Below are 25117 nucleotides of genomic sequence, written 5' to 3'. Positions count from 1 at the left end.
CTTGATATTGACATTTAATTAAATTAATATTTAATTTTCATACCATGGAAGTATATGCAATGTTTTATGGACAGAAGACAGGAACTGGTAGAACAACAATCTCACTTCATTATTGTCTCAGTGATCACTGTTTCACTCTGACAACCATGCATTTGTAGCGCGCTGACATCTAAGGGCAAATGTTTTTCTTTCTTTATATATTTATGGATGTAAACTTCCACTGTATGCACAGTTTGAGAGCTATATTTAGAGAGTCATATTTAGGAAAAATGATGATCTAAGTTAGTGAAGCCAACTATTAAGAGCATCATTATTATAGGCATTTGTTAGATGTAAGGCAAAACCAAAGAGACTCAATAGCAAACAGCTCTCAGCACACATCTGTACAGAATTGGCTATGCCTGGAAGTCTTTGGTTAGCAGAATCTGATGACTTACTTTGCCTGTAACTCCTCTTTTTATTATTATTATTATTATTTAAGATGACAACTGGTGTACATATTCACCTGCAGACGAAGGAAGTTCTTGTATGACTCTTGTCGCTTAAGTTGTTGTGGAGATAGGGGTTCGCTGAACACATTACCCCGAGCAAAAGGAGAGGTCTGTGCAAATGTAAAACCTAAGGGGGAGAAAAAAAAAAGTTTCCATATAAAAATCAAAGCAAATTTAAGACAGCAAGGCAGAGTTGAAGAAGTAGGAATCTGAAACACTTCTTTCACAAGGTAGTTTATGACAGCCATAATTCAAGGCTTTAGCTGAAAACAATAGCTGTGATTAAAAGTTTTCACATTGTCTGCCTAGAACATTTTAACTGCTCAATTAACAATGTCTAAGCCAGATGTCTTTTTACAAAACAACATCTACAGATTATAGGATATCATAAAGCAAGTCATTAAACTGTCGATTGCACAGCAGAATATGTATCTAAAAAAATGCCACATTTAAATTAATTAGAATAGCAAAGAGTTTACATTTCATAACTTCATTGCTTGCCTTTACTTTGACTTAACACACATAGTACTACTCCTTAGGTTTATTCAATCTTTAGACACAGAATATTAGGTAAAATAGCAATGGCTGCTACAAAAAAAGAAAAAAAAAAAAAGAAAAAACAGGGCCAAAATGTGGCAGATAGACTTCTGAGCACTCAGAATATTGAACTTTGCCATTATAAGGCACCTTCTATACTCTGAAGTTTGAAGTGTCAGGTCTCTTCCATCTCTGCAACTTCCTCCACTGTACTGGAAACAACATCACTGGGGACCAGTTGCCAAGTTACTCTCCCTGAGGTAAGAATGTGTCATAACCTTACAGTCCCAAAAGCGCTACAAAAGGTGATTAACTCGGATAACAATCAGAACAGCCTCTGCAGGACAGGATCTCTACAGGAAGTAGAGGAGAAAGAAGTAAAAGAAGAAGTTGTGTTAACGTTTCACCTGACACAGTCTGTTCCTCATTCTTACCAAGTCTACTCCAAGGGATAGTGCCTCAGGGGTGTGCAAACACCATAGCTCCACTGAGCTGAGATGAACACAGCTGCTAGCTGTTCTCATGCTCCGCCCTTACCTTTCCCTACACGATGCCTTACCACCTAAGTCAGATGAAAGCAGAAATAATATATCCACTTACTCCCATACAAATGCACAGGCTTACTGCAATAGCCTAGCCTTAAGAGCACAAGCTTACAGAACCAAGTAGTACACTGTTCCAATTATCGTGTAATTCTTTACAAAGAAGTGAAACAATTTGGACAGCAGAAAGAAAAGCAGCATATAGGTTATTTCAAGAGGATCGTGACAGATCCTGACCCTCATCCATCCCAGAATGGGGATGGATGGCCTGGGGATGGCCTGGTACCCAAGAGCTCTCACTTAGATATCTCACAAAACATAAGAAGAGAGAAAAAAGATGCATTATTTTTTTAGTAGGAAAATAAAATAAAATCCCTAAAACTTGGAGGTAGTGCATAGGGCTGCACACGTACCTAATTTACCTGTAACCTTTTGGAACTTGTTAACCACCATAGCGTACCTGTTTCATCTTAACCTACAACCTCATCCACCTGCAGACCTTCCTCCATCCTCTTATTCTGTCTTTTCCTCCTACTGTACAGTTTTATTTCACTGTATCATTTGAAAGTAAAATAAATATGTATTAAGATTTGATTAGATAAAATTGAACCCAGAAAACTACTGTACTAATCCTAACTGTCAAGTACTAAAATATTATTGTTATTGATGGTACAGATAAGAAAGTACATTTTCAGTGCACACAAATGATAGCAACAGAGAAGTTTGCAAAAGAATCATGATAGTTGACTTCAGTGGTGGAAGGCACTAAGTCTACTATAGGACTACAAGGGAAGAGTAAAGAAACTAGAGGAGTTTGATCACTAAGACCTATAAGTAATTAGAGCTGTAATAGCGTTCTTAAAAACCTGCTATTTTATTTGTAGATGCTTCTGCGTTCTCAGGTCTTGGGGAGGCCAAACTTAGGTCAACAGATACAATAGCCCTTTTATCTTCGTATAGTCTCGCCTCTGGATTATGATACGCATCTTCATTTTGCTTGTGCATCATATTCAAGTCAGCTAAAGGAAAGGGGAAATAACTGTTTATAGCATTTTGTTCTCATAAAAGGCATGTTCACCACAGATTCCCCAAAATACAGGTCTGCTTCAGCAGCTCCACCATTTGTGGTCACAGCAACTACAGGAACAAATAATTTAAGCAAAGGCAAGAATATATATGCTATAGGTTAAATATCAGTTGTCAGGGAATAACTGATTGAAGTATTTATTTTGTTGGCTTTCTTTTACCAGGAATGATTCTTCACAGCAAACCTCCACCCCAATAAAAGCTATGAAATGGGAAGACAAAGAGCTCCAAGACAAAAAAGTCTGACAAGTCTGTGTTGACAAGTATGTATTTAGAAACCACCCACTTCTATTTCCTGAGAGCTGTACAATACTTTTCAGGTTAGTATTGACATTTAAGTACTGACTCTCTACTGCATTTGATATCTGTTACAGGCAATAACCACAGTAAACCATAAAGGTGTATTTTGGTCTTCACGTATTCCATAGAAGTCCAGGTGTAGATGTCTCTACATATGCAAAACAATGTCATCCAATAGTTTTTTAAAACACTTTTCCATCAAAATTGTACCATAAAAATCCTGATCAAAGATGTTAATTTCACCTCGAAATATTCATTATGCTACACTCAAAAGGCCAGTTTTCAAAAAATGAAACAAACAGAAAAAGACCAATATGCAGTTTTTAAACAGTGTTTATGATAAACATGAATTACTGTAGTCATTTAAACACATATTCCAAAACCTTTAAACTGCATCTCTCTCTGTAAAGCAGCTTTTGCATCAGAGTCTCAAAAGCCCTTTTGGGGAAGATAAAAGACAAGTCACACTGCATGAAATAGAGACCTGGGAGAAACAGCACATTGTGTTTGATGACATTTGACTTATAGCTTATCCATCAAGTTTCTAAAGTAGGGTGGGAAAAATAGCTTCATGTATGTAATTCAGGAAAACAGGTTAAGAAACTTCTTCCTCTTGGTTCTTCATTTACAAACAGAGATAAGTTTCTCAAGAGGCATATACACACTTCAGGCTAATGTAAGTCACCCATCTTTTCCTCTGCCCCACTCTACTCACAATATCATAACACACAGAGAAAGAAAGACAGACATTCACATGTGTTGCTTATAGATTGACAGTGTCATCACTTCTATCTGCTCTGGGGATAAACATAAGCTTCTAAACTTACTATTTGGGCACAATTTTTTTATTATTCTTATTTTTTAAACACAAAGCCTTTGAATTTTACCCTTAGACTTTTAAACTACTCTGTGAATTTAACCACATATATAAACTGTTATCCAGTAAGTGTTCCATGCATTGAAAATTCTTATAAATTATTATCAGAGGACATTTTAAAAATCTAGAACACTAGAAACACTAGAAATCAACAGTTATAAAGCTTGAAGTCTCACTGACTTTAAAAGTTGCTGCATTTATTTGTTTTAGACTACCATTGCTTCTATTAACCTATTCAGCTTTCCACAGAAGGAAACCAACTGATACTATACCCCTGAACAGGCACGAGAAATGCTCGTCTCATAGACCCCGTTTAACTTCCTCTGGGTAATTCATTACGAATTCTCTTATTTTGCAGATTAATTGGAAACATTTAAATTTCTGGAGGTGGGAAGAGGTGGAGCAAAAAGTTTCAAGTCCATTTGGCTTATGGTTTCAGTGTGTTCTAACCACTGTTACCTCTTGAATAAACCACTTAATCATGAAGGAGGTTGAATCCATAACACTCATATCAGGTTTTATCTGATGAAGAATTAACATGGCATTAAAATTCTCCCACAGGAAGCCTACATTCAGTCCCATATATCATGGTAAGTCTCAGACAAATCCATCTTAAACAAATCTGTTAAAGAGGCAGTAGAGCCGTATTCACGACAAGACGCTGAAGGCAAGAAAAGAGCTATCACAGGCCAACAAGAGATAAATACTTGGCTAGTGAGATGCAGAATAGGTCCTCAAGCCACATGATCAAATGTGAACATGCAAATACCCTTCACTCAGCTGAAAAGAAGCAGCCACCATTAAGAGGATTTCCAAAGCTGTTCTGTAGACTGTGTGGGAGCGAGTGTTCAACAAAACAGAACCTGTGGCACTTAAGGGAATTTAATGCTTCTTTAATAGTTTTATTTTGAGAGATATAAATCTAATTGTGCCTACAGAGTACTATTTTTATTTATACAAAAAATACTGCCATGGGGTCCACTACAGCACCTAAACTGTACATCTTCAAATCAAGAAAGCTTTGCATAATACAGGGCCCAAATCCAGGACCCACAATCAGGAATTTGAGTTTTAATCTTACATCTACCTCCAAATTACTAGAGAGATAGCTATAATCTGGGCAAGTTGTTTATCTATCTCCCAGCTCACTACTCCCATCTTCTATAAAACAGCACTTGGAAAGAAATAAAGCTTAAAAACATTACTGCTGACTGACTGCTACTTAAACACTCATTTGCCAGCAGTGTTACTTGGGGAGATTTAAATATTCCACTTAGCTTTATATATTTATTCAAATATGTTTCCATTTTCCATGTCACAAGTAGAACTTTCTAAGACTAGCAGTGATTCTAAACTAATAACAAAAAAAATAAACTATTCCTGGAAAATGTTTACATAAATGTCTTCACAACAGTCTTCAGCATATTTGCATTGCAGATGATTCTAACAGCTTCCTTTCTTCCCTCTCCTTTTACTATTGCATTTTTACTTTGTTTATAGTTTACATTATCCTGTTTCCTGTTTTTGTTTGTTGTTGCTTCTTTTTTTTTTTTTAAATTGTGCCCTGTGACTGATTCTTCTGAAACCAAAATAATTACTTAACTATCCCCAGAGTACATATGCTTAAAACAAGTATTTCTATTTGTCAATAAAGTGCTATCAGTGTTATAAAACAAGGAAACATATCTGAAATAGAGCTTTTACAGGTGCAAGAAAAAAAATCTTTAAAAGACAACACATAATTTTGGCAAACATACTTATCAGATTTCCTTTTGCATCTCTGAGAGGAGCGCCACCTCCACCTTTTCCCCAGGGATTGTAATTCCTCATTTCTGCTTCTAACTTGGCTTCATAGCGTTCCTTCTCTTCTCTCTCTTGTCTACGTCTTTCCTCTCTCTCTCTTATCTAAGAAGAAGCAATCCCAAGTCAGTTGCATAAAAATATCACATGAAGTATAATTTTAATAACATGTTAACAGAACAAGCTGAGTGCTATTGTTACCCCATCTGTATCTAGTAAATCACAAACATTTCATTGCCTTTACTGCAGAGCACTGAACACTGGTGTCACAACGTACAGAGATACACATTATAAGACTTCCAAATATTCATGTCTGACACTTCCAGTAGATCAAAAGTTCCATATCCTTGGATCTTGCAGTACAGAAGGCTGTACTGCCTGAAATTTAAACAGGCAAAGCTCCACAGCATTACGGCACTTGATTCTCTCAACCTGATTTTGTTTAGCCTAAACTTAGATTAGAGATGGGATAAAGACTTTTACCCATAAATGTTTTAAGAGAATGTGATACAAGTCTGTAACTATTCATGAAATATTTTTGTGCAGCAATACAGAACATTTAACTGCTCATACGGTTTGTTCCTTCTTTTTTTCAACAGGTTAAATGTATGCAACTAGAACTCCTTACTTCATACAGCATTTATAACACGAACAGCTGTTAAAAAAAAAAGTCAAACTTCCATTCAAAGCTTTTGAAACATTAGCTGCTATTTCTGTTGCTGAAATATGTTAACGTATTTTCTTAAGTTTGTTCCTTCTGTGCAATAAATGTTTCCTTTTATCTCATAGTCAGACAATTTCATAAGAGATGCAGCGAGTCAAAACAAAGACCTGTCTAGTCCTGGAGACTGTTTCCAAAAATGGTAAGTCAGGTTTGCCTATAGGGGAAAAAAATGTTTCTGAACATTCTGTTCACTTACAACGATAAGTAGCATAATAGCTTTGAAAAGGTGTATTGTGCCAGGTTTATTAGAACTTTACATCAAGCTGTGCAGTCCCTCACATGGCAAAATAGAATTTATTTCTTAATACTATAGTGAGAAAATACCTTCAGAGAAGCATAAGAACAAGTGCAGTATCAAACACTATTCCTAAATGTTTATTTTATTATTAATTTGGCCTTGACTGTCAGTAGAGGCTGGTAGTATCCCTATAGACAATCATAATTACACTATAATACTTTTATAGCAATTATTTACCTCCACTGAAGAAAAGCATAATGAATCAGATAGGAAAATGTTAGTGCCACTCAACTGGGTTCTAGCAAAATCTCTTCTGAAGTGTGTCCTTATCATGGTCAAATACAATCTATAAACGTAGGTGCAGCAACAAAATGCCACTAAAAAGAGCAGAGGACTAGGATGTCTACTGGAAGACATGGAACTCAAATTTGTCTAGTCTATCAAAAAGGAAGTTGAAAAGAGATGAGACATCACATACAAACTCACTAAAACCAAGGCATTTGAATTAGTAACCAAATAATCATGAAGAACTTATTGAAATCAGAGTGCTCTTAATTATTAAAGCAATAATGCTTGAAAGCAATCTTTCAATGAAAATACCAGAGCAAAACAATTCATTGCATTTAAGCTACACCTTCTTATGTTTATGAAAATAATTTTATACAATTTGATCTGTGGAAGTAATGTGTTTTCTCCTAGGCTTTGCATTTTCTCTGCCTCTTGAAGAGACAATAAGTTTGAAGAGATTGCTGTTCAACTGAATATCTAAAATGAACTAAAGAAAGGTCAGAGGACCAGGAGAAAGTAAATAATGAAGGAAGGAAGGGTTAAGAAACATTTTTACTTGTAAATTAAATGCATATGTATGGGATGAATATGAAATGAAACCATATTACAGTTACAACCACTATATCGTTAACAACAAGAAAATATCAGAAGCTTTATAACACAGTACCTGCTGTTGCAATTCTTGTTGATAAGATAATGTTGCCTCTTTGGAAGGCTTTGATTTTTCTTCAGAAAAAACTCCTCTGCTTCTTTGTCTGTCTCCTGTATTCCTCTGTCCAATGTTACTTCTAAATGAGAAAACCCACACATGTGAAATGAAAACATCACAGGTTCAAAAGGAAAAAAAATCCCTGCCTGAAATATGTAACATCTTGTTTTCCATAGCCTGGCAGTTTATAGTCTGAAACATTTTCATAAATCTATACGAAACAGAGGAGATCACTGAATTACTGTTTAGATAAGACTTCTTAATTAGAATTTTGAAGAGTTGTCTTTAACGTGCTTTAATTCAAAGGCACCTCATTAGCAAAATACTCCCAACATGAGAAGCATACCAACACAGACAAATACAAGAATATAGATACAAATACAAGAATATGAATACACTTAATACTTACAGAGATTGCTCTACTGGGGCTTGAACTAATGGAGGATCCAGATTAGGTGTGGGTTGCATTCCCATCATACCTGTACCATCTGTACAATAAAAATAAAATACTATTTTAAGTGTTGGATGCTTAAAAATAAGTATTTGCTATTACTTAAAAGCATGTCTCAGTGCTCAGACCAACTGCATGATTACCACAAGGACTTTGAACTTCTACATCAAACATAGCTAAAGCTTAATGCCCTTAAAACAAGAAAAAAAATGTAAAGGTACAACTCCATTTCTTACCTTTAAAATCAGCTAAACCCCTTAAATTTGTAAATTTACAAGTGTCTTCATTAGCATAATTTACAGTGAACTAACAAAAAGTAACTAATTTAACAGCTTTTGACCTCATGCTTTCCAAATGCATCCTGTTCTGTAAGGAGAACCACACTACACCATACACTACAGTGTATTTGACACCTGTACTCATAGTGAAATAGGAATGACAGCACTCTGCCATAGCAAGGCTTGAAATTACTGTACCTACTACTGCTTATGTTCAAGATAATATGGGATGCATCTCTAAAAAATTTCATGCTTTGAAATTTTGCTCTGATAACCACCTTGAGGTCAAATTGATTCTATATGTGAATTTTAAGTACTAGTTCGTTTAATACTCTGAAGTGTAAGCCATTTTATGCTGAAAGCTGCATTGATAACAAAGCTAAAAAAAAAAAAGCTTCTGTGAATTAAAGATTACATCTCCTATTTTACCTTTTCTTTGGAACTTCAAAAATCTTACAGGAGGTAGGAGGGCGGAATAACAAAAAAAAAAATTTGCTTTTATTTCTCTAGCATTCTTTAATTTCACCAACTGATGCAAATCTCATTCACATAAACCCATAAAAAAATTATTGTTGCAAGTTTTCTTTGTCCTGCATTTTAAGTTTTCTGTAAAGGTACCAATACACAACTTTGAACTCGGTATACGTAGTTGTTACTAGTTTATATTATTCATCATTTAAACAGATTAAAAGCAGTCATCTGAATCGCTAACAACCAAATCACCTAAAATCATCAACTTACAATAAGCAAGATTGGGATCCAAAGGATTTCTAGCCCCATAAAAGTAATAAGCATCATCATAAGGTGTTCTATAGTTGTCTGTCAAAACTGGCGGTGGAGGTGGTGGCATAGGTGCAAGCCTTAAAGAAAAAAGGAACAATTTCTATTTTGTTGTACAACTGAAAAAAGATCATTCAAAGAAAAAAAAAATCACTATAGAAAAATTCTAGATGTAGCTCAGTCCAAGACCTCTTTAACGTTAGTGCCATGCAGGAATGAGACATGATAAACCTCAATAAGGGGTTAACCTTAGGGAGTTGTACATGAACCCACACTATTCCAGAGATCTAAAGAGCATAAAACAAGGACACCTTCTTTAACTAGTTCAGTTGATGACACTTAACGGGTTACATCTGTAACAGTAAATAAAACAAGTCAAGGATTGGTCTCTGATTAGAGGGCAAGTGGCACAGCACAGCTTCAGCCACATGGCTAAAGCTCTATCTCCCAAAATGGTTTAGTCTCAGCCACAGCATCAAGGGGAAGTTGTTGTAGCCTACCCTGAATTCCTGACCTTAGCCCTAGGAGACCTCAAACTGGTATGGTCCAAACTCATGCCAGAGCAGCCACCTAGCAATACGGACATTGCTGGGCACGTGCCCAAGCACCCTCACAACACAGTTTAAAGTCCCAGGTATAGACATTATTTCTACAGTAAAACTCTTCTTCTACACAAACATCCACTAAGAGAGCCGTATTCAAGTATGTTCAGCTTGGAGAAGGGAAGACTGTGAGGAGACCTGACAGCAGCCTTCCTGTACCTAAAAGGGCCTACAGGAAAGCTGGGGAGAGACTCTGTGTCAGGGAGTGTAGTGACAGAACAAGGGGGAATGGCTTTAAGCTAAAAGAGGGATGGTTTAGATTAGACATTAGGAAGCACCTGGGAGCTGCCATTTCACCAAGAGTGCTGGCAAGCCCTCGGTGAAAGTCTTCATTCACTGGAGAGACGGAAGGCATGGACACAGGAGTTTGGAAAGCAACCCTGGGCCTTTCAGGTGGCACTTTCTCTTCAGAAGCTCTTGCTGTCAAGCCAAACTGCCTCAATCTATTTGGCTGAAGGAGAAAAGAAAAGAAGAAAAAAGCAGTTAACTTGTTATTAACATGAAATACTCTGAACCTCCATTTAGATTGCATCAAATATTCTACTAGTTCTCAATTACCTGTTCAAATTTCTAGTAACTGCTTTTTTGTGTTGTGTTTTCTCCCCTCACAGGGACCTACTGGAAATCTACTGCTACAAGGAAATCTACCACAGAATTTAAAAAAAACAAACAAAAAACAAAAAAAAAAAAAAAACAACTCCATGGCAAGTTTTAAGTAGTATATGGTTGGGGGGGCGGGGGGGGGGGGGGGGGAGGAAAGGATCCAGGGGGAAAAAAAAAAATAAAAGCATTTACTCAGTTGGCTGTAGCACAGGTTATCTACAGCTGCCAAGATCCTACACTGACAGTATTCTCATATTATGCACAGGAAAAGTTTATGAATGCCCTCCCCCTACTAAAACATCTCATCATCAGTAAGAGTAAAGACAAACATACACTGAGACTTTTTCCAATAAACATTTCCTTGCAGTACCATTATTTTTCAGGTTCCTTTGATTCAATTAGAGTTTTTCAAGGACAAACATAACAAAATTAGTTTAGTTTCTTCCTTTTTCTTTTTTTAATAAAGTATCAAATGTTTATTGATAACTGGCAGCCTCAGAAACTACTCAAAGGCAACATGCAAGTAATGCAAAGGCATGCAAATCAGTTAGTTTCAGAGCTATCCTATCGCACCCAGAAAGCCCTTTCACCAGCTTCTACGCATAAATATTCTGTTTAAATGAGACTATAAAGGACCCAAAAAAAAAAAACATAACTATACACCATATAAATAAAACCAGATTATGCTTCTGAATTTACCAGTCCTAACATTGCAGTGCTTCAACTAACATGCATGCAGAGACAGTGATACCAGCACCAACTAAATATTTAAGATCTAACAGCAAACTGTATACCCTGAAGTATTTCAGCAAAATATTAAATGTTTACCTCCTCATCACTTAGCTGCAAGACAGTATATACAAAGCAGTTAGTACTCACCAATCATGAACTACAGCATTAAGATAAAAAATTCACAAACTCTACTAGACATTAATATTCATTTATAATATTTAACTTCATATTTATAGATGTGAGTATGAAATTTGATAGCATACGAACTACAGTGATTTAAAATTATTTAGAAGTCTACAGACTTTTGTCTTTCAACTTATCTTTTCAAATCCAGTATCTTGAGCAGGAGAACATTTAAAACAGTCTTTCTTACTAACAAGCCTAATGTCAACTGTTCCCAAAGTGCCCCAGATTTCAGCTCTGTGGCTAATTAAAGATGTAACTATGGCAGTAGGTTCATCCTGGGGATTGTTTTCTTTTAAACAAGCAGTATATACAACAGTCTACTTCTACATGCTCTGAAACAGGCATTGCTATTTAACCAACCTGTAATTAATCAAGAAATCCACCTAATTAGAATCTCTCCCCAAGAAGCAATTTGAAGCTAGCAGTGACTGTTGCTTAATGAATGCAGCAATTCTACTTAATTGAAGGCTTTCAGCCAAATTAATGGTTTTAAATATACATGTCCTGGACTTGCTCTGGATATAATTTTGCTCATACAATAAGCACTTTTCAGTCTCTGAGCAAGATGCAGTATGTGGAATGCTTCACCACAGCATGCTTCTGGCTGTTCACGTCTGATCAGACATATTTATGCTGACTTTTCTGCCTGCTGCAGCCAAAAGCACCAGCATCCTCTGCTCAGTTTTACCTCTTTTCCTGTCTTGCTCCCAACCATGTACTCCATTCCTCTCCTTTTCACCATCTGAATCCATGGTTAGCTCTAAGCTAACAAACAACAAACGATTCAGATTTTTGCCAGCTAACCAAGCCAAATTGGTTCACAGAAAGGGATCAAACGCATGCCACAGATGCCTTAAGTAGAGAGGGCAGGAACATGCAGCTAGACCACTTGACCACCTTCTTTCAATTTAGAAGCAAAAATTGATTCAGCTTAGTTGCTTATCTATGTGCATTTCCAGTCTCCTGCCTCAAATGCTGACTGCTTTGTTGATGATAAGTTACAGAAATTCATTCACCTTCATCTTCTAGAAAATGAGCACTCCTTTCACATCCATTGAACACATCCAAAAGTAGTAGCTCAAGTTTCCTTCTGTTTTGTAGCCTCCGTCAAAAAACAGCACCACTGATAATTTAACCCAGCAACCAGCTAAGTCATTAACTACTTTATTATTTCTTGAGCAAATTATCTGTCCTTCATATTCAACTGCAAATATCTACCATTCCCAAGATGCACTGGCCTTGGCCACTTCAATAAACACACCCATGCAAATCATACTATAGTTATGTGACAATCAAACTGCTATTAATGCTGCTAGCACTGACAAGCTTACTCCTACATATGTGATAGTCAAAATTCTTGGTACAATGATCACCTTAATAAGGACGTGGAGACATGTTAACAAGAGTTAACTGCATTAACTCTTACAAGTAACACAACATTAAATATCTTGCTTTTTACATTTGATGGTTTAAAAAAAAATACAACTTTGAAATATAAAAAAAAAAAAAACATCACTTTGAGTTAAAATCAGCTGCAAAATAACCGGATTTTTTTAATTGAAAAAGAACAAAGTATACAGAGAAAAACTTTCAGCAGCAAACTTTACATTCCCCTAGAAGACTCACTATTGTGCGCATGTACAGGCTACCACTGCATACCAAATATCTTTTCCATGACATTTAGTGGTTTTACAGAACACTTGGCCAAAGAGAAAAAAGAAAAAGTTTTAAAACTTTCTTGAACGTATTTTCCTCTTAACCTGAAAGTATGTGCAATGAGGACAGTCTTATCATCCTTGGCCTGAGTTTCACTCTATCCTAATGCACTATTAGAAAAAAGATACACGTTTATCATTCTATAAAAGCCCTATAGTTTTGTGAATCAACACCCATAATGTACATATAATAAGAAAAAAGTCTATGTAAGTGGGGAAAAAAAAAATTCCAAACTCCTCACCTTCTTTTCTGGGTCTAGAGCTCCAGAAGCAGCAACTGAGAGCTCAAGTTCCTTCTCACTGTTTTTGTGGAAAAAAAAAAAAAAACACATCAGAAAGCAGTAAGCCATACTCATTTTTTCAAAGCATAGACTTCACAACTCTGCAAATACAGAGTAACAAGACTTGCTTCTACTTGACTTCTTCTGGAGTCAGGGAATAAGGATACTGTATATCCTTTGTACTTAAACAGAACTCAAGAAGTACTCAGCCATCATTTATTCCACCTAGTTAAATTCCAGCTACCAAAAAATGAAAAACCACACATTGCTTTTTTTTTTTTACTACAACTTTTCAGATTATTTCTTAAAAATGTATCTTTATTCACATCATAGTGTTATAAAGTTTATAATAAATGTATTCAAATTATTCAGAAGTATAACAATATTTTACTATATTGTAATTTCAAGCCTCAAGCAATTTCAGCATGTGTAGCTTTCAATCACAGCGAAGCTGTCAAGAGTAACTTTAATTCATTATCCTTTCATTAATATAACTGTGTGTTTGTATATTTATATCTATTATCATTCAGCAAGCAGCTACTAATACATAAGTAAGAAATTTTATTCTATTATTTTGCATAAATCCAGTACTTTGAAAGCAAAAGGTTCCCTTCCTAAACTGGAAAGCGAAATGAAAAATCATTTTCAACTTTGCAAAGTAATTTTCTACCACCAAGAAAGATATATCCACCTAGAGCTTCTTTATCCCTAAGAAACTGAAAATCAATTTTTAAAATGAAAAATCAATTTTTTATTTGTTTCACTGAAAACTGGTGATTTTTTTTTATTATTATTAAAAACTAAAGTTCTCACGCCAACTAGCTTAATTAGGTATAGTATTAGCTATTTAGCTAAAGTTCCTTATTTATGAAAATTATTTGTACCATATTCCATATGAAATTCCTTTAAAGTTCTGCTATTATTGTTTAAAAAAAATATATAGTAACTTTCCATTACCGTCTCTTATTTCGCTGTTGCTCAGCCATCTGTTCAATTAGTTCTTGCCTGTATTTCTCTTTTTTCCTTTGGAGAAGTTCTAGGTCCTGACCACCTAATGGAAATGGTCGTACAGTGTGTAAGTGCTCCACAAACTACACAAACATACTGGATAAAAACACTGCATTTCAGTCAAGTCAAAACATAAAAGACAGCAGAGTATACAATCAGAGAATGTGCATAAGATGCGCACTATCTTTACTGATTAAAAAGAGGTTTTCATATTGAAGTTTGTTTTGAATATAACAATCAGAGCTACTATAATTTTCATTGTTACTTTTCTAGTTTGCCTGTTTCTGTACAGTCAGGGAGCTACAAATTTCAAAGCTATCTGATACAACAATGAAAAAAATTTTTTTTTAATTATTATTACTATTATTTTCTTTCTAATGCTCAACTAAGGAAGATACACTACAGCACTCCAAAATTATGAAGCACTGCTTCTGGATAAAAAGGAAAGGTAAAACTAAAGATAGTCAAACTCACAGGGAGGAAAGCAAAGTGCTCCACTTTTAAGACAGTTTCCATGACTACTACAAATTAGAAAAGTATTGGCTGATACGTGTACATAAAAGGAAACAGTGATCACATCTCACATGGATTTTGAGGAACCCAAAAAAGCCCTTACAACTTCTGGTAGTTCCCCCCACAGTATGTGTGGTGTTTTCTATTAAAAATAAACAAACAAACAAAAAAACACCACTTGTATGACAATCAGACACAACGGACTCTTGACATATTTTCATACACACAATCACCGTAGATTTCAAATGAAGTGAACCTGAGCAATAAAGTGAAGTAGGCTGCAAAGTAGGAGAAAGAAATAAAAGAAATAAAAAGGAAAAAAGCACCTATATGATTCATGACAGATTTTTTTTTTTCAGTTATTATGTCAGGGTTGTAAAGCAACCAAAAGAGGTAAGATAACCTCATGGCTTGTGATTCTGGGGGAGTCTGAAATCAATCTAACTTAAAAAAAAAAAAAAATCATATCTTTATAAAACATAATATTCTTTTTCTAATGAAGACTGCAAGGAAGACTAATTCATGACTTTGTGTACTGTAGGTTATTACAGTGAGATGGCTATGAACAGATCAGGGAGGCTGACAGTTACACCACCATGGTTTTAATGCTGCCCTCAAACAGAAAACTGTCCTGCCATGCATAGCACTGAAGATCAGGTATGTTCAAATATAAAAATAAAAAGGAAGTACACCTCACACCTGTTAGCCAATTTTCCCATCAACTCAAATCTACCTTGTATTCAAAGGCTTGCATCTGAAGAACTAGTTTTCTCACTCGTCTTTATTTTCTGAATTATGCTAGGAATGCTTTTTTTTTCAGCAACACTTCTTTCCACTAAGCTCAATAATTTTCACTGCTAAATATAATGGCTACATTTAACAATGTAAGGAAGAGATAATCAGAACACAGTTGCGAACACTACTATTCCTCATACTTCTGCAATTGATATTAGTATCAAAAACATTAGTCATTAATAAAAAAAATAGTAATTAGTATCAAAAAGAAGGTATATGGGCCTTACACTGTTAATGATAACTAAGAAGAAACTCAGGCTCTTCAAAATTAATTCAAAAGCCCTATTGCATTAACTGGGAGAAGGAATATTTTTTTCTTTTTCTATTTTTTCTATGTTAATAGTATTTATTTACTGGCACCAAGGAAAACTAACATGAAGAAACAGCTAGATTTTTGAAGTTTTTAATTATTCCCAAAGAAGAGTCAAATATGCAAAGAAAGAATAACTTTGTGTCATGAGTTAGGTTTCTATACGTACCAAGAACGAGGCCTGTTGCATATGTCATTTCAGGAGCAGACTTGGAAGGTTCATTAGCTGAAGAGCTAATTTGTGCCTGATTTCTGGCAAAGACAAAAAAAGAAAATGGAAAGATCAGACTTACACCATTATGTGATATATTTCTGACAGAGACCTTTCTAAAATCCAAAGAAACTTCACAAGCAAAATAAGAAGCCTTGTGGAAAAAAAGGCATTTCTCACAGTTCTTATTTGCCTGTGGTTTCTGAAGCTCTCAGAAACACTGACGCAGTCGAGCACTTAAAAGTGTTGACAGACAAAAGCAGTGCCAAGCAAGAGTTTATATAAGGTCTTTACACACATTTTGCTTTTGCCTCTTAGATCATGTCTTAATTTTGCAAGTCCAGAAAACTAAAAAAGGAATTTCAAAACTACTATCAGAAAAAAAAAAAAAAAAAAAAGAAAAAAAATCAGTTAAAACTTCAACCTCAGTTAGAGAACAGGTGATCTGTCATTTCAAAAAACAACACTGGCATGCAATCTTCCATAGCTATGTTCAAAGCAAATGCATCATTCTTGCCCGATATTACACTAGCTGTAGGAAAAGAATTCACCATTTTGGATAGCATATTAGGGATTGTAAATAAACATTTTCCTTTCACCATGAATTTGTAGTGTGATTATCAGAAGAATACATTGTATACCAGACCTAAAATTTCCCGTTCTTGGAACCTGCTGCACGTGTGATCTTTCCTTTAATTCATCTTCATAATCTGCAGGTAGATCTCGTACTACTCCATCCAGATTGGGCCTTAAAGAAATAGAAAATATTTAGCCATGCTTGCCAAAAAACATGCAATCCAAAATAGAAGGTCCAGCAGCTTCATGCAGATGGATCCTCAGCCTGACTGCGTATGGAACAGAACCAGTTCTGAAAATACTGTGCAAAATTTCTAGAAATAATTCACTTCATTAGCACTGTCAAAGCACCTCCATCTGAAATGCAGATCCCCAAGTCTGCTTTCCAGGCTGAAGGGATACCACAGCTCCCAGAAAACCTCTTACTTGAAGGTCTAGCTGACTGCATGCTAGCTAGAATTTGCCACGTAGAATTCAATTTTCCTTGAAAAAACATACTCATTCTTCATTGCAGAGCCAGCTTCCCTGACAAACCTTATTATTTTTGTTGTTTACACAAACGTGACCAAATTCACATCCCTGGTGGCACCCCTGGAACAGATCTTGGAAGTGATGCAGGACCACACACTTTAGCATTCAGACTGCATCGATTGAAATTGATCTTGCTCTTAATGAGCCAACGAAGCCTCCAACAACTATTGCACAAGCGTGGTGAAATAGTTGATTCAGATATGAAAAGTTTCTTTAATGATACCCTGCCCTTCACCATGTATCTGATACTATTTAAAAAGAGAGAGGTGATTTTTGATCAAGATTAAAGACAGGTAATATGGTGAATACCAGAATTCAGGAGCTAAAATTCAAAGCAACTACACGTGAGTAATACAGATGTAATACAAGAGAGTAATACAAATGAAAATTCAAATAATTCCAATGATGCTAAAAACTGCATGAACACAAGGGAGCTTTTCCTGAAAAGGTCTGGGGTGGTTGAATGTACAGGCTTTTCTAACCTTTCAAACTAATTATTCTATAATGAGGACTTCAAGTTATCTTGATAAAATGAGGCAGGAAGAGATATTTAATGAAAAAGTAAGCAATACAAGCTGACAAAGATATATTTTCCAACGCTAGGCAAACACAGGGACTTACTACTAAATAAACCAAAAAAATCCAAGGTAAACAGAAAAAAACATTATATTCTTTCATGTAAGAGCCACAGCTCTGCCCATCCCTGCAATTTAAGTAATAGCCAATAATCAGAGGCAAAAGGATGCAAGCATGAAAGCCTCTTGGCATAACACGGTCTTCTTTCATGATCCAGATCATCTTTTTGATAACAATCAACCTGTTACTTAGAAGGCTGGTCACGCACGACAAACACAACCGGGGAATACAAAGCCTAAGTCCATGGTGTGATGAAAGGAAGGAGGGAGGAAGGAAAGAGCCAAAACCAAGGATTCAACCTGTTTGTTTGTTTGGGGTGGGGGGAATGGGTGTAATATTTTTTTTTTGTAAAAAGCAGCAAACTTAGCATGGCAGATCTCCGACAAACCACTCTGTTTTGCCCAGACACAGTGACTCAATTCAGTCAAGAAACTCTCATCAAGAAACTCTCATACCTTGTATATAGGATAGACCTGGTGCTGGGGATAGAATAAAGCAATCAGATAACTAGAACAAAAAACTTTTGCTCTTCCTCTCACTCTCCCGTCACCATTTCTATTTGCTGTAATACCACAGACCTCACGCCTCCATCAGATAAGAAACCCTTCTGGAAAATCCTGCCAAACACCTGCCTCTTCAAATTAATAAAACCCATTTAAAAAAACAAAAAGCAACAACAAAAAAAAAAAAAAAAAAACAACCTTCAGTGCAGCAAATAAAGCATTCCTTCTTATTTAGTTTGTGTTATAAATCAGATGTGGTCTGGAAAAGGCTGACTATCTGAAATGTGGAAATAAAATACTAATGCTTAAGAAGCGAAGCTGTCAGTAACTAAAAGATGTGTTTTTCCTTCTTGAAGAGAGACTGATCATAAAAGAATAAGTGGAACTCCCTGTGAAGGACAAAAAATACTGGATTACAAAATAAATTTAATATAAAAACGATGAAAGGTTATTTGTCATTAAAAAGAAAGGACTAACTACTAATAAATAAACCTTAATTTTACATTCAACTTTTAAGTTCAGGCAATTCAGGTGATGGTTAAGCAAATTCTTTTAATAAGACATACAAAGGTTGTCTATAACAAAGATAAGACTATCTTCTGTACTTTATTTTAAAACAAACCTTGAACAAAAACTGTTTCAGAGGTCTCTCCAAAGCAGCAATGTAGTCTCTGGTGATACACTGGTCTCACACATTTGTATTAGCATCAGTGTTCTTGGAATAACCAGGGACTTGTAAACTTCGAAGCAGGATAATACCGTCTACCCTTGGCTCAAAAGCCATTCTTTGAGAAACAAAAGTAAGCCCTCAAACTTTATCAGCTGGTCATTATTTCAATATTAGACTCTACATCCAATTGCATAGACAGAGGGACACAGTTAATTACTGGATGTTAATTAACAAGTTTAACAGCAAGTGCCTTTTTCTGAAAAAACATGGACATTTTGTCTACCTGTGTTAGACACAGAATCAAGCTTCTGCAGTTTCATTCTGATATTCTGAAAAGTTGTTGGACAGGATGACTCCTCCTGAAAACCTCCTTTGCTCCATCCCATGGTATAACACTGGCAGAAAAGAGCAATTTTTGCATTTTGCACTTTTCTCCAAATTGCATTCAGCAGAAAGAGGTAATCTGATTCCTGCTATCTCTTTAACCACCGCTTCCGTTTGCCAGTCTCTTTCAGAAGCGCTATACGAATAAATCCAGGCTTTTAAGAAGCACACTTGAGCATACCATCTGAAACGCTGAAATAACCCGTTTACTTAGCCTGCATCTCAGAAACGCTTCAAGATATTTCATTTTTCCCATACCTACTTGTTTCTTTTCTTTATGGTTTTATTTACTTTCACATTAGAAGGGCTGAGAAGGAATGTTGAAAGGTATTTTTGTACAAAGGTAACTGTACTTGACTGCTATTTGAAACTGGAAAAGAAGTATGATTCATTCCATTTAGAAAATGCATTTCCAGTATAAGAGCATTTTAGGGTTTGGTTTGTTTTTTCCAGTTACTGCAAAACTATCCAGAAAATTATTCCTGTAAACAATGACTCAAAAGATCATCTAGTCAGTCCACCAGCAATTAAACATGAAACATGATCATAGGATTTAACACTGTTGAGTGGTAGAATTTGCCTTCTGTTTTTTTCTCAAAGTGTTAACTGGTTATTTTCCCTAACATGGGAGAAATGCTGGTGTTTCCTTCACGGAAGAAACAGCAGTAAAATGATTCTGACAACAGGCTTAACAAAAAGAAGGGAAAAAAAATGAAGAAAAAAAGACCATGCTAGCCCAAGAACTGCAAACTGAACAAATGAACACTCTTAAGCACACATTTAAAGTTTATTTACAGGAAACTTTACTGATTTATTTCATTTGAATGTAGTTGTATAAAACATGCCTGTTTCAAGTTTGCTACTATTTCAGACCACAACCCTTCCACTTTTGAAAGGAACCTGTTTTTGCAACAGAAGAATCGAATGCGGCCAGACTCCCAAACCCTGAATTACTGGTAAGGCTTACTTCTTTGTTTTTTAAATCAGTGAGCTAGAAAAGAAAGATTAATAATTTATGTCAAAGTAACCAAACTGACCTATCAGTTAACACAGTGTAAAGAATATATAATAGAAACCAAGTATTATGTGCTCTTTATTATAAGATTTACCTCTAACACTCTCTTTTATTTGGGCGCAGTCCTTAAATGCGTTATTCAGATTGTGTAGTTTCTACTGAGATTAGGACCAGTTAACACCATCAGGATTCAACTCAATTACACGTCTAAAAGACCTTGCTATTTAGCAAGACATAGAGTAAAAATGAGGACATACATGTTTATCTTCGGTTCACATTACAGAGACTACTGTACTCTGGCAAATACGTAGATTTACCAGATACATTTATATAAATTGTGTGTTTCTTTTTCTCAAGTAATTTCACAAGCACCCTTGTCTCACCACACTATATAAAATGTTACCTACCTAATGTATGATTTATATTCTTAGGTACTGATCCAATTTTTAAATGCTTTTCTAAAAACTATGACAAAAGTCCTCTTTAAATTAAGTCCAAAAATTCTGCTTTCACCTGTGAATCTTGTGTAATTTTCACTGAGAGCAAATCATGGCTATCAACAAGCACTACAGAAATAAAGTAGAAAACAGAGTTAAAGATACCTTTCAGCATAAAAATATCGGGGAGGTTTTCTCTCATAAGCGCTTTCACATCTAAATCTAGGGTCAAATTCTTCACTTATCTCAGGTTCATAGTCCATTCTGTAGTATCTTCGATCAAAATCACGATCCTCATCAAGTCTGTGATACCTTCTTATGGGAATTACAGATTGACTAGGAAATCCACGATGTCTTCTACTGGGAACATCCAAATCCTCATCAAGTCTTTTACTTAATAATCGACTTCTTAATTCAACCTCATCATCTAGCCTGTGGTACCTGTCTTCCTCCAGCCGTCTCTTATTTAGCAGCTCTTCATAACCTTCTGTAGAAGTAAAGGCATCTTTCTTGGGAGGTTCTGCAGCTGTACTACAGGGCTCTACTTCTGTACGCAGTTCTGGCCAGAGCTTGGTAGCAGCAATAAGTTTTTTATTCCTGTCTGTCTCACGCTGTTTAATGGAAAAAAAATTAAAAGATTTGAACATAAACAAATTACATTGAAGAAATACAAACCAAGAAATACAATACAAAACCAAGTTTTTGCTCAAACATTCCCTAAATAGGTACTGGAGAAGAGTCACGACGTATGCAAGAAGAATAATACTTCAAGGACTTGAAAGCTAATGATTTTTTTCTCTCCTCAAGAAAAGAAAGCACACTTTCCCTTACCTATCATTTTCCAGAAGAATAGCTATGAATCCTGAACAGGCCTTTTACAAACTCCAAAGGGTAACAGATTTGACCTTCAGATTTAAGGGCACAAAGAATCAAAAACCATTTTTAACTTCATACCTGATCAAAACACTATATACCCTTATTCCACACTGAGACAAGTTTATGATACCTCAGCTACAAGCACAACATTTTAACCTAACCTCTTCTTAACCTATTTTTTTTCTCCTCATGGGTTTCCCCATGGAACAGTCATGTAGTATTTCTGTACACTAATCTTTCATCTCTGGCATAAAGATGGCAAAAGGGAACAGATACAGGAACCCCTACTTCAGAGACTCAGTTATACAAACAAAAGCTGCATTTCTGCCACCTATTTCCTCAGGCTTACTGTTACAAAGTGCTCCAACGCTTGAATAAGCCAGTAAGAAATAGATACAGAATTCCAGCATCTCAAGGATGCCCAAATACTGTCTTGTAGCTGTCTTTACAGGTTAAAATAGTTTTTAAGTATGTGATGCTCCAATGCACTTGGATGGAAAGATCATTCTCATAAGCAAATAATCTTTCTGGAGACAGATAACAAACATTATTCTAGGTAGAACTTATAAATTCATGAGCATTTGCACTTGCTAACTACTGTGAGAAAGGCAATGAACTTTGAGCTGCTGTGAGTCCAAATGCAAGTTCCATTACAGAACCACTTAGCTCTCACAGTACCGTATGCATAAGAATCCCCATATTAAAAAGAAATGGGATTCTTAGAGCAAACCTGCATTAGATGAATTTGAATATTATCACAGTCCATCACTAAAGCAAAGCAACAGTATATTTAAAAAAATACATTCTATGCAAGATTTTAAAATTAACAAACTGCATGGAGGCTTTCTCAGGTCAATATATTGCTTCCAGATTACCACTGTTGTGAGAGCCTTTGTTTTAGTAGACATAAAAAATCTCGTTTGATTACAATTAGTGCTCTCTATATTGGTAGTTTCCTGTAGAATGGAGGATGCATTTGTGTTCATTTACAAACAATAACTAGAAATAGAGTGGGAGAAGAACAACATTCAAAGTCAAAAAGATTATGCCACCTCAACATTCAAAGTCAAAAAGATTATGCCACCTGCACCCCACTGAAAGATGCATTTCCAGAGAGCAAGGAAGAGAACTGTACTGAACAAAATGGCAGAGAAAGCCAGGCTCTGAGATTCTTAACTCCACAGCACAACTTTCACCAGCAGGTAAGAAGTAATGAATATTTGAATTTCCTGCCTCTTGTGCAAATGTGTATGTCTCTTGAAATAATTGGTTTTAAGTTTGCAACAAGTATTCTGAAACGTTTTATTAACTAAATCTGCACTTCGTTTCCTTTAGTCTATGAAGTCTTAGTCCATTCAGTCCTTCTAGATCCATGCATGACAACTAAAGAAGCTTGCAGCAACATGCCACTTCTCTCCTGCTAGAAAATACAATTCCCTAAAATCCATGGGCCAAGATGTTTGTGCAGGTCAAACTCACTAATTCAGTCAGGATAACTCAGCTTAATAGGCCTCTGCTATTTGAATTATTTTAAATCAGTTTGAGGTGACTGAGTAGGTGAAGCAAGCATCTCAACAAGCAGGTGTAAACCTCTAAGATGCTACCAAGCACCGGATGCAGTTATTAGTCTCTTCTACCAGAACAGGTCTCTGCAGAGAACGTACCTATTCACAGCTTAACTGTAACAAAAACACCAAATGGGCCGTGGGTAAGAACAGCTACATCTTTACAGGTCCTTCACCTGAGATTTTGAGTAATTAGGGGGGGAGCAAAGGGGGACAAAGTTTAGTCTGAACTCCTTCCCTTCCATGTCTGACAAAGTACAAAGAAAAGCAAAGCTGCCATTAGACCTTCTCTAAGATCTAATAGATTAAGGATGAGGCAATGGTGGCAAATTCATGGGTGCCTATAACCTAAGAATCTCTGGAAGACAAATCTGTCCCTGGCATCGTAACACATCAACATATAAATGAAAGGCCTCAGCTCAGAATCTGAGTTCAATTATGCATGCACTTAGTCTATATTCATGAGTTTTTGTTGATTCACAATTGCACAGCACCACATACTGGACAGCTAGCATCTAATCTGCTTTCTCATGGACTGGACATGGACTGAGGAAAAGGCAGCTACAAAAAAAGCTGAGGAGCACTGTGCAGGACTCGGTATTTTGTCCTGAGAGACAGTTTCCTTGGCCACCACTTTTACCAGCAAGAACAATCTAGGGAATTCCTTCAGAGATGCAGAGAATGAAAGCACTCTTCTACCAGACAGACATGACTAAAGGAATCAAGAACTCTACTGCATGGCTCATAACCAGGACTTGTTAGATACACCTATAAAGCTGTGGCATAATTAAACAATGTTTTTTGCTTCTTTTATCTTACTTTGTATGTCTTAGTCAGTGATAAAACAATCAGCAAGATCATTTATGCTCTCTTTTGTATCAATATAAGTAGAATTATATTACCTCTGTGTTTTTCCTCCCTAATTTCCTTATCTTTTCATTCCATTCTTCTTTATCCCTGAGATATTGATTGTACTCCTTGTTTCTTTCAAGCCGTAGTTTCTCCTAAAACAGGCATTGAGAAATAAATCATAATTTTGCACTTTGAGAAGTAGCTTTTAACTTCACAGTACGGTATTAAATGAATACAAGCAAGCTGTAACCCCCCCCCCCCTCTTCTTTGCAATGCACAGATAGGACTTGAATTGCTTTGGGAGGTGGGGTGTTCATTATCAGCACACAGTACTTGCTCTTAATTGGAGATCTCCAGAGCAGAAGGTAGCTTCCTGGACATGAAGTCTAGTCCCCAGTAACACTGTGTATCAAGTTGCATCTCAAAACCAGGTAGGTTTCCTCCTGCTACATCTATTCCAAAATTGTTTTGGAGCCTTAGTTCTTTGGAAATCAGAAGTTAATTCCTAATTGTGAATATTAATGTATTTAAAGATGATTTTAAAACACACCATTTTTTATGCTCAGATTAGTTGTCACTTGCCCCACTCAATTAAAACAACACAACAAATACACGTACAGACAAGATGTGTCAACTAGAGCTTAGGATATAATTTGAATTGTCAAATTTAAATGAGCAGTTAAGCTGACTGCAAGAAGTGTCAAAAATGCAAAAAAAAATCAGTCTTTACCTTGTGCAAGAATTATTAGCTAGTTTTGCAAGGTGACATTATAAACAGCTGGCTCAGGTCTAAAAATATGCAGGACTTGTACATTAACAACTTACTATATTAAGAAATATACCAGTCTTCAGGGAGAACAAACTTTAATTTGGATTATTTTCTGATATTGCTACTTAATGTTCAGAGCAAGGGGCATCTCTTATACTACCTAATTCCAACCTGTATAATGTAAATGAGGAAAAGGAGAATTATACTACAGTATTATGAACCACGTTCTATACTCCACTGCAGAAT

The 25117-nt window shown here is 35.8% G+C and overlaps 1 protein-coding gene across 13 annotated transcripts in view; it reads right to left on the bottom strand.

The window, feature by feature from the left end:
• CSPP1 (centrosome and spindle pole associated protein 1) overlaps positions 1 to 25117 on the bottom strand; it is a 60196-nt gene that overhangs the window by 20472 nt on the left and 14607 nt on the right. For 7 of the 13 annotated variants that reach the window (XM_068672029.1, XM_068672033.1, XM_068672034.1 and 4 more), the window contains 14 exons: positions 24153 to 24254; positions 20975 to 21420; positions 16704 to 16805; positions 16016 to 16098; positions 14178 to 14271; positions 13182 to 13239; positions 11135 to 11149; positions 9982 to 10154; positions 9063 to 9181; positions 8002 to 8080; positions 7551 to 7671; positions 5591 to 5738; positions 2437 to 2589; positions 506 to 618 (listed from right to left, as the gene is read on the bottom strand). In XM_068672029.1, coding sequence (XP_068528130.1) covers positions 506 to 618; positions 2437 to 2589; positions 5591 to 5738; positions 7551 to 7671; positions 8002 to 8080; positions 9063 to 9181; positions 9982 to 10154; positions 11135 to 11149; positions 13182 to 13239; positions 14178 to 14271; positions 16016 to 16098; positions 16704 to 16805; positions 20975 to 21420; positions 24153 to 24254 — 1806 coding nt within the window. The remainder of the gene's footprint in view (positions 1 to 505; positions 619 to 2436; positions 2590 to 5590; positions 5739 to 7550; positions 7672 to 8001; positions 8081 to 9062; positions 9182 to 9981; positions 10155 to 11134; positions 11150 to 13181; positions 13240 to 14177; positions 14272 to 16015; positions 16099 to 16703; positions 16806 to 20974; positions 21421 to 24152; positions 24255 to 25117) is intronic. The other 6 variants (XM_068672032.1, XM_068672038.1, XM_068672042.1 and 3 more) reach the window with 4 other exon arrangements.

Source organism: Anas acuta, chromosome 2, assembly GCF_963932015.1.
Source record: "Anas acuta chromosome 2, bAnaAcu1.1, whole genome shotgun sequence".
Classification (NCBI taxonomy): domain Eukaryota; kingdom Metazoa; phylum Chordata; class Aves; order Anseriformes; family Anatidae; genus Anas; species Anas acuta.
The sequence above is the reverse complement of the archived record's forward strand: the minus strand, read 5'-3'. Positions and strand labels throughout refer to the sequence as shown.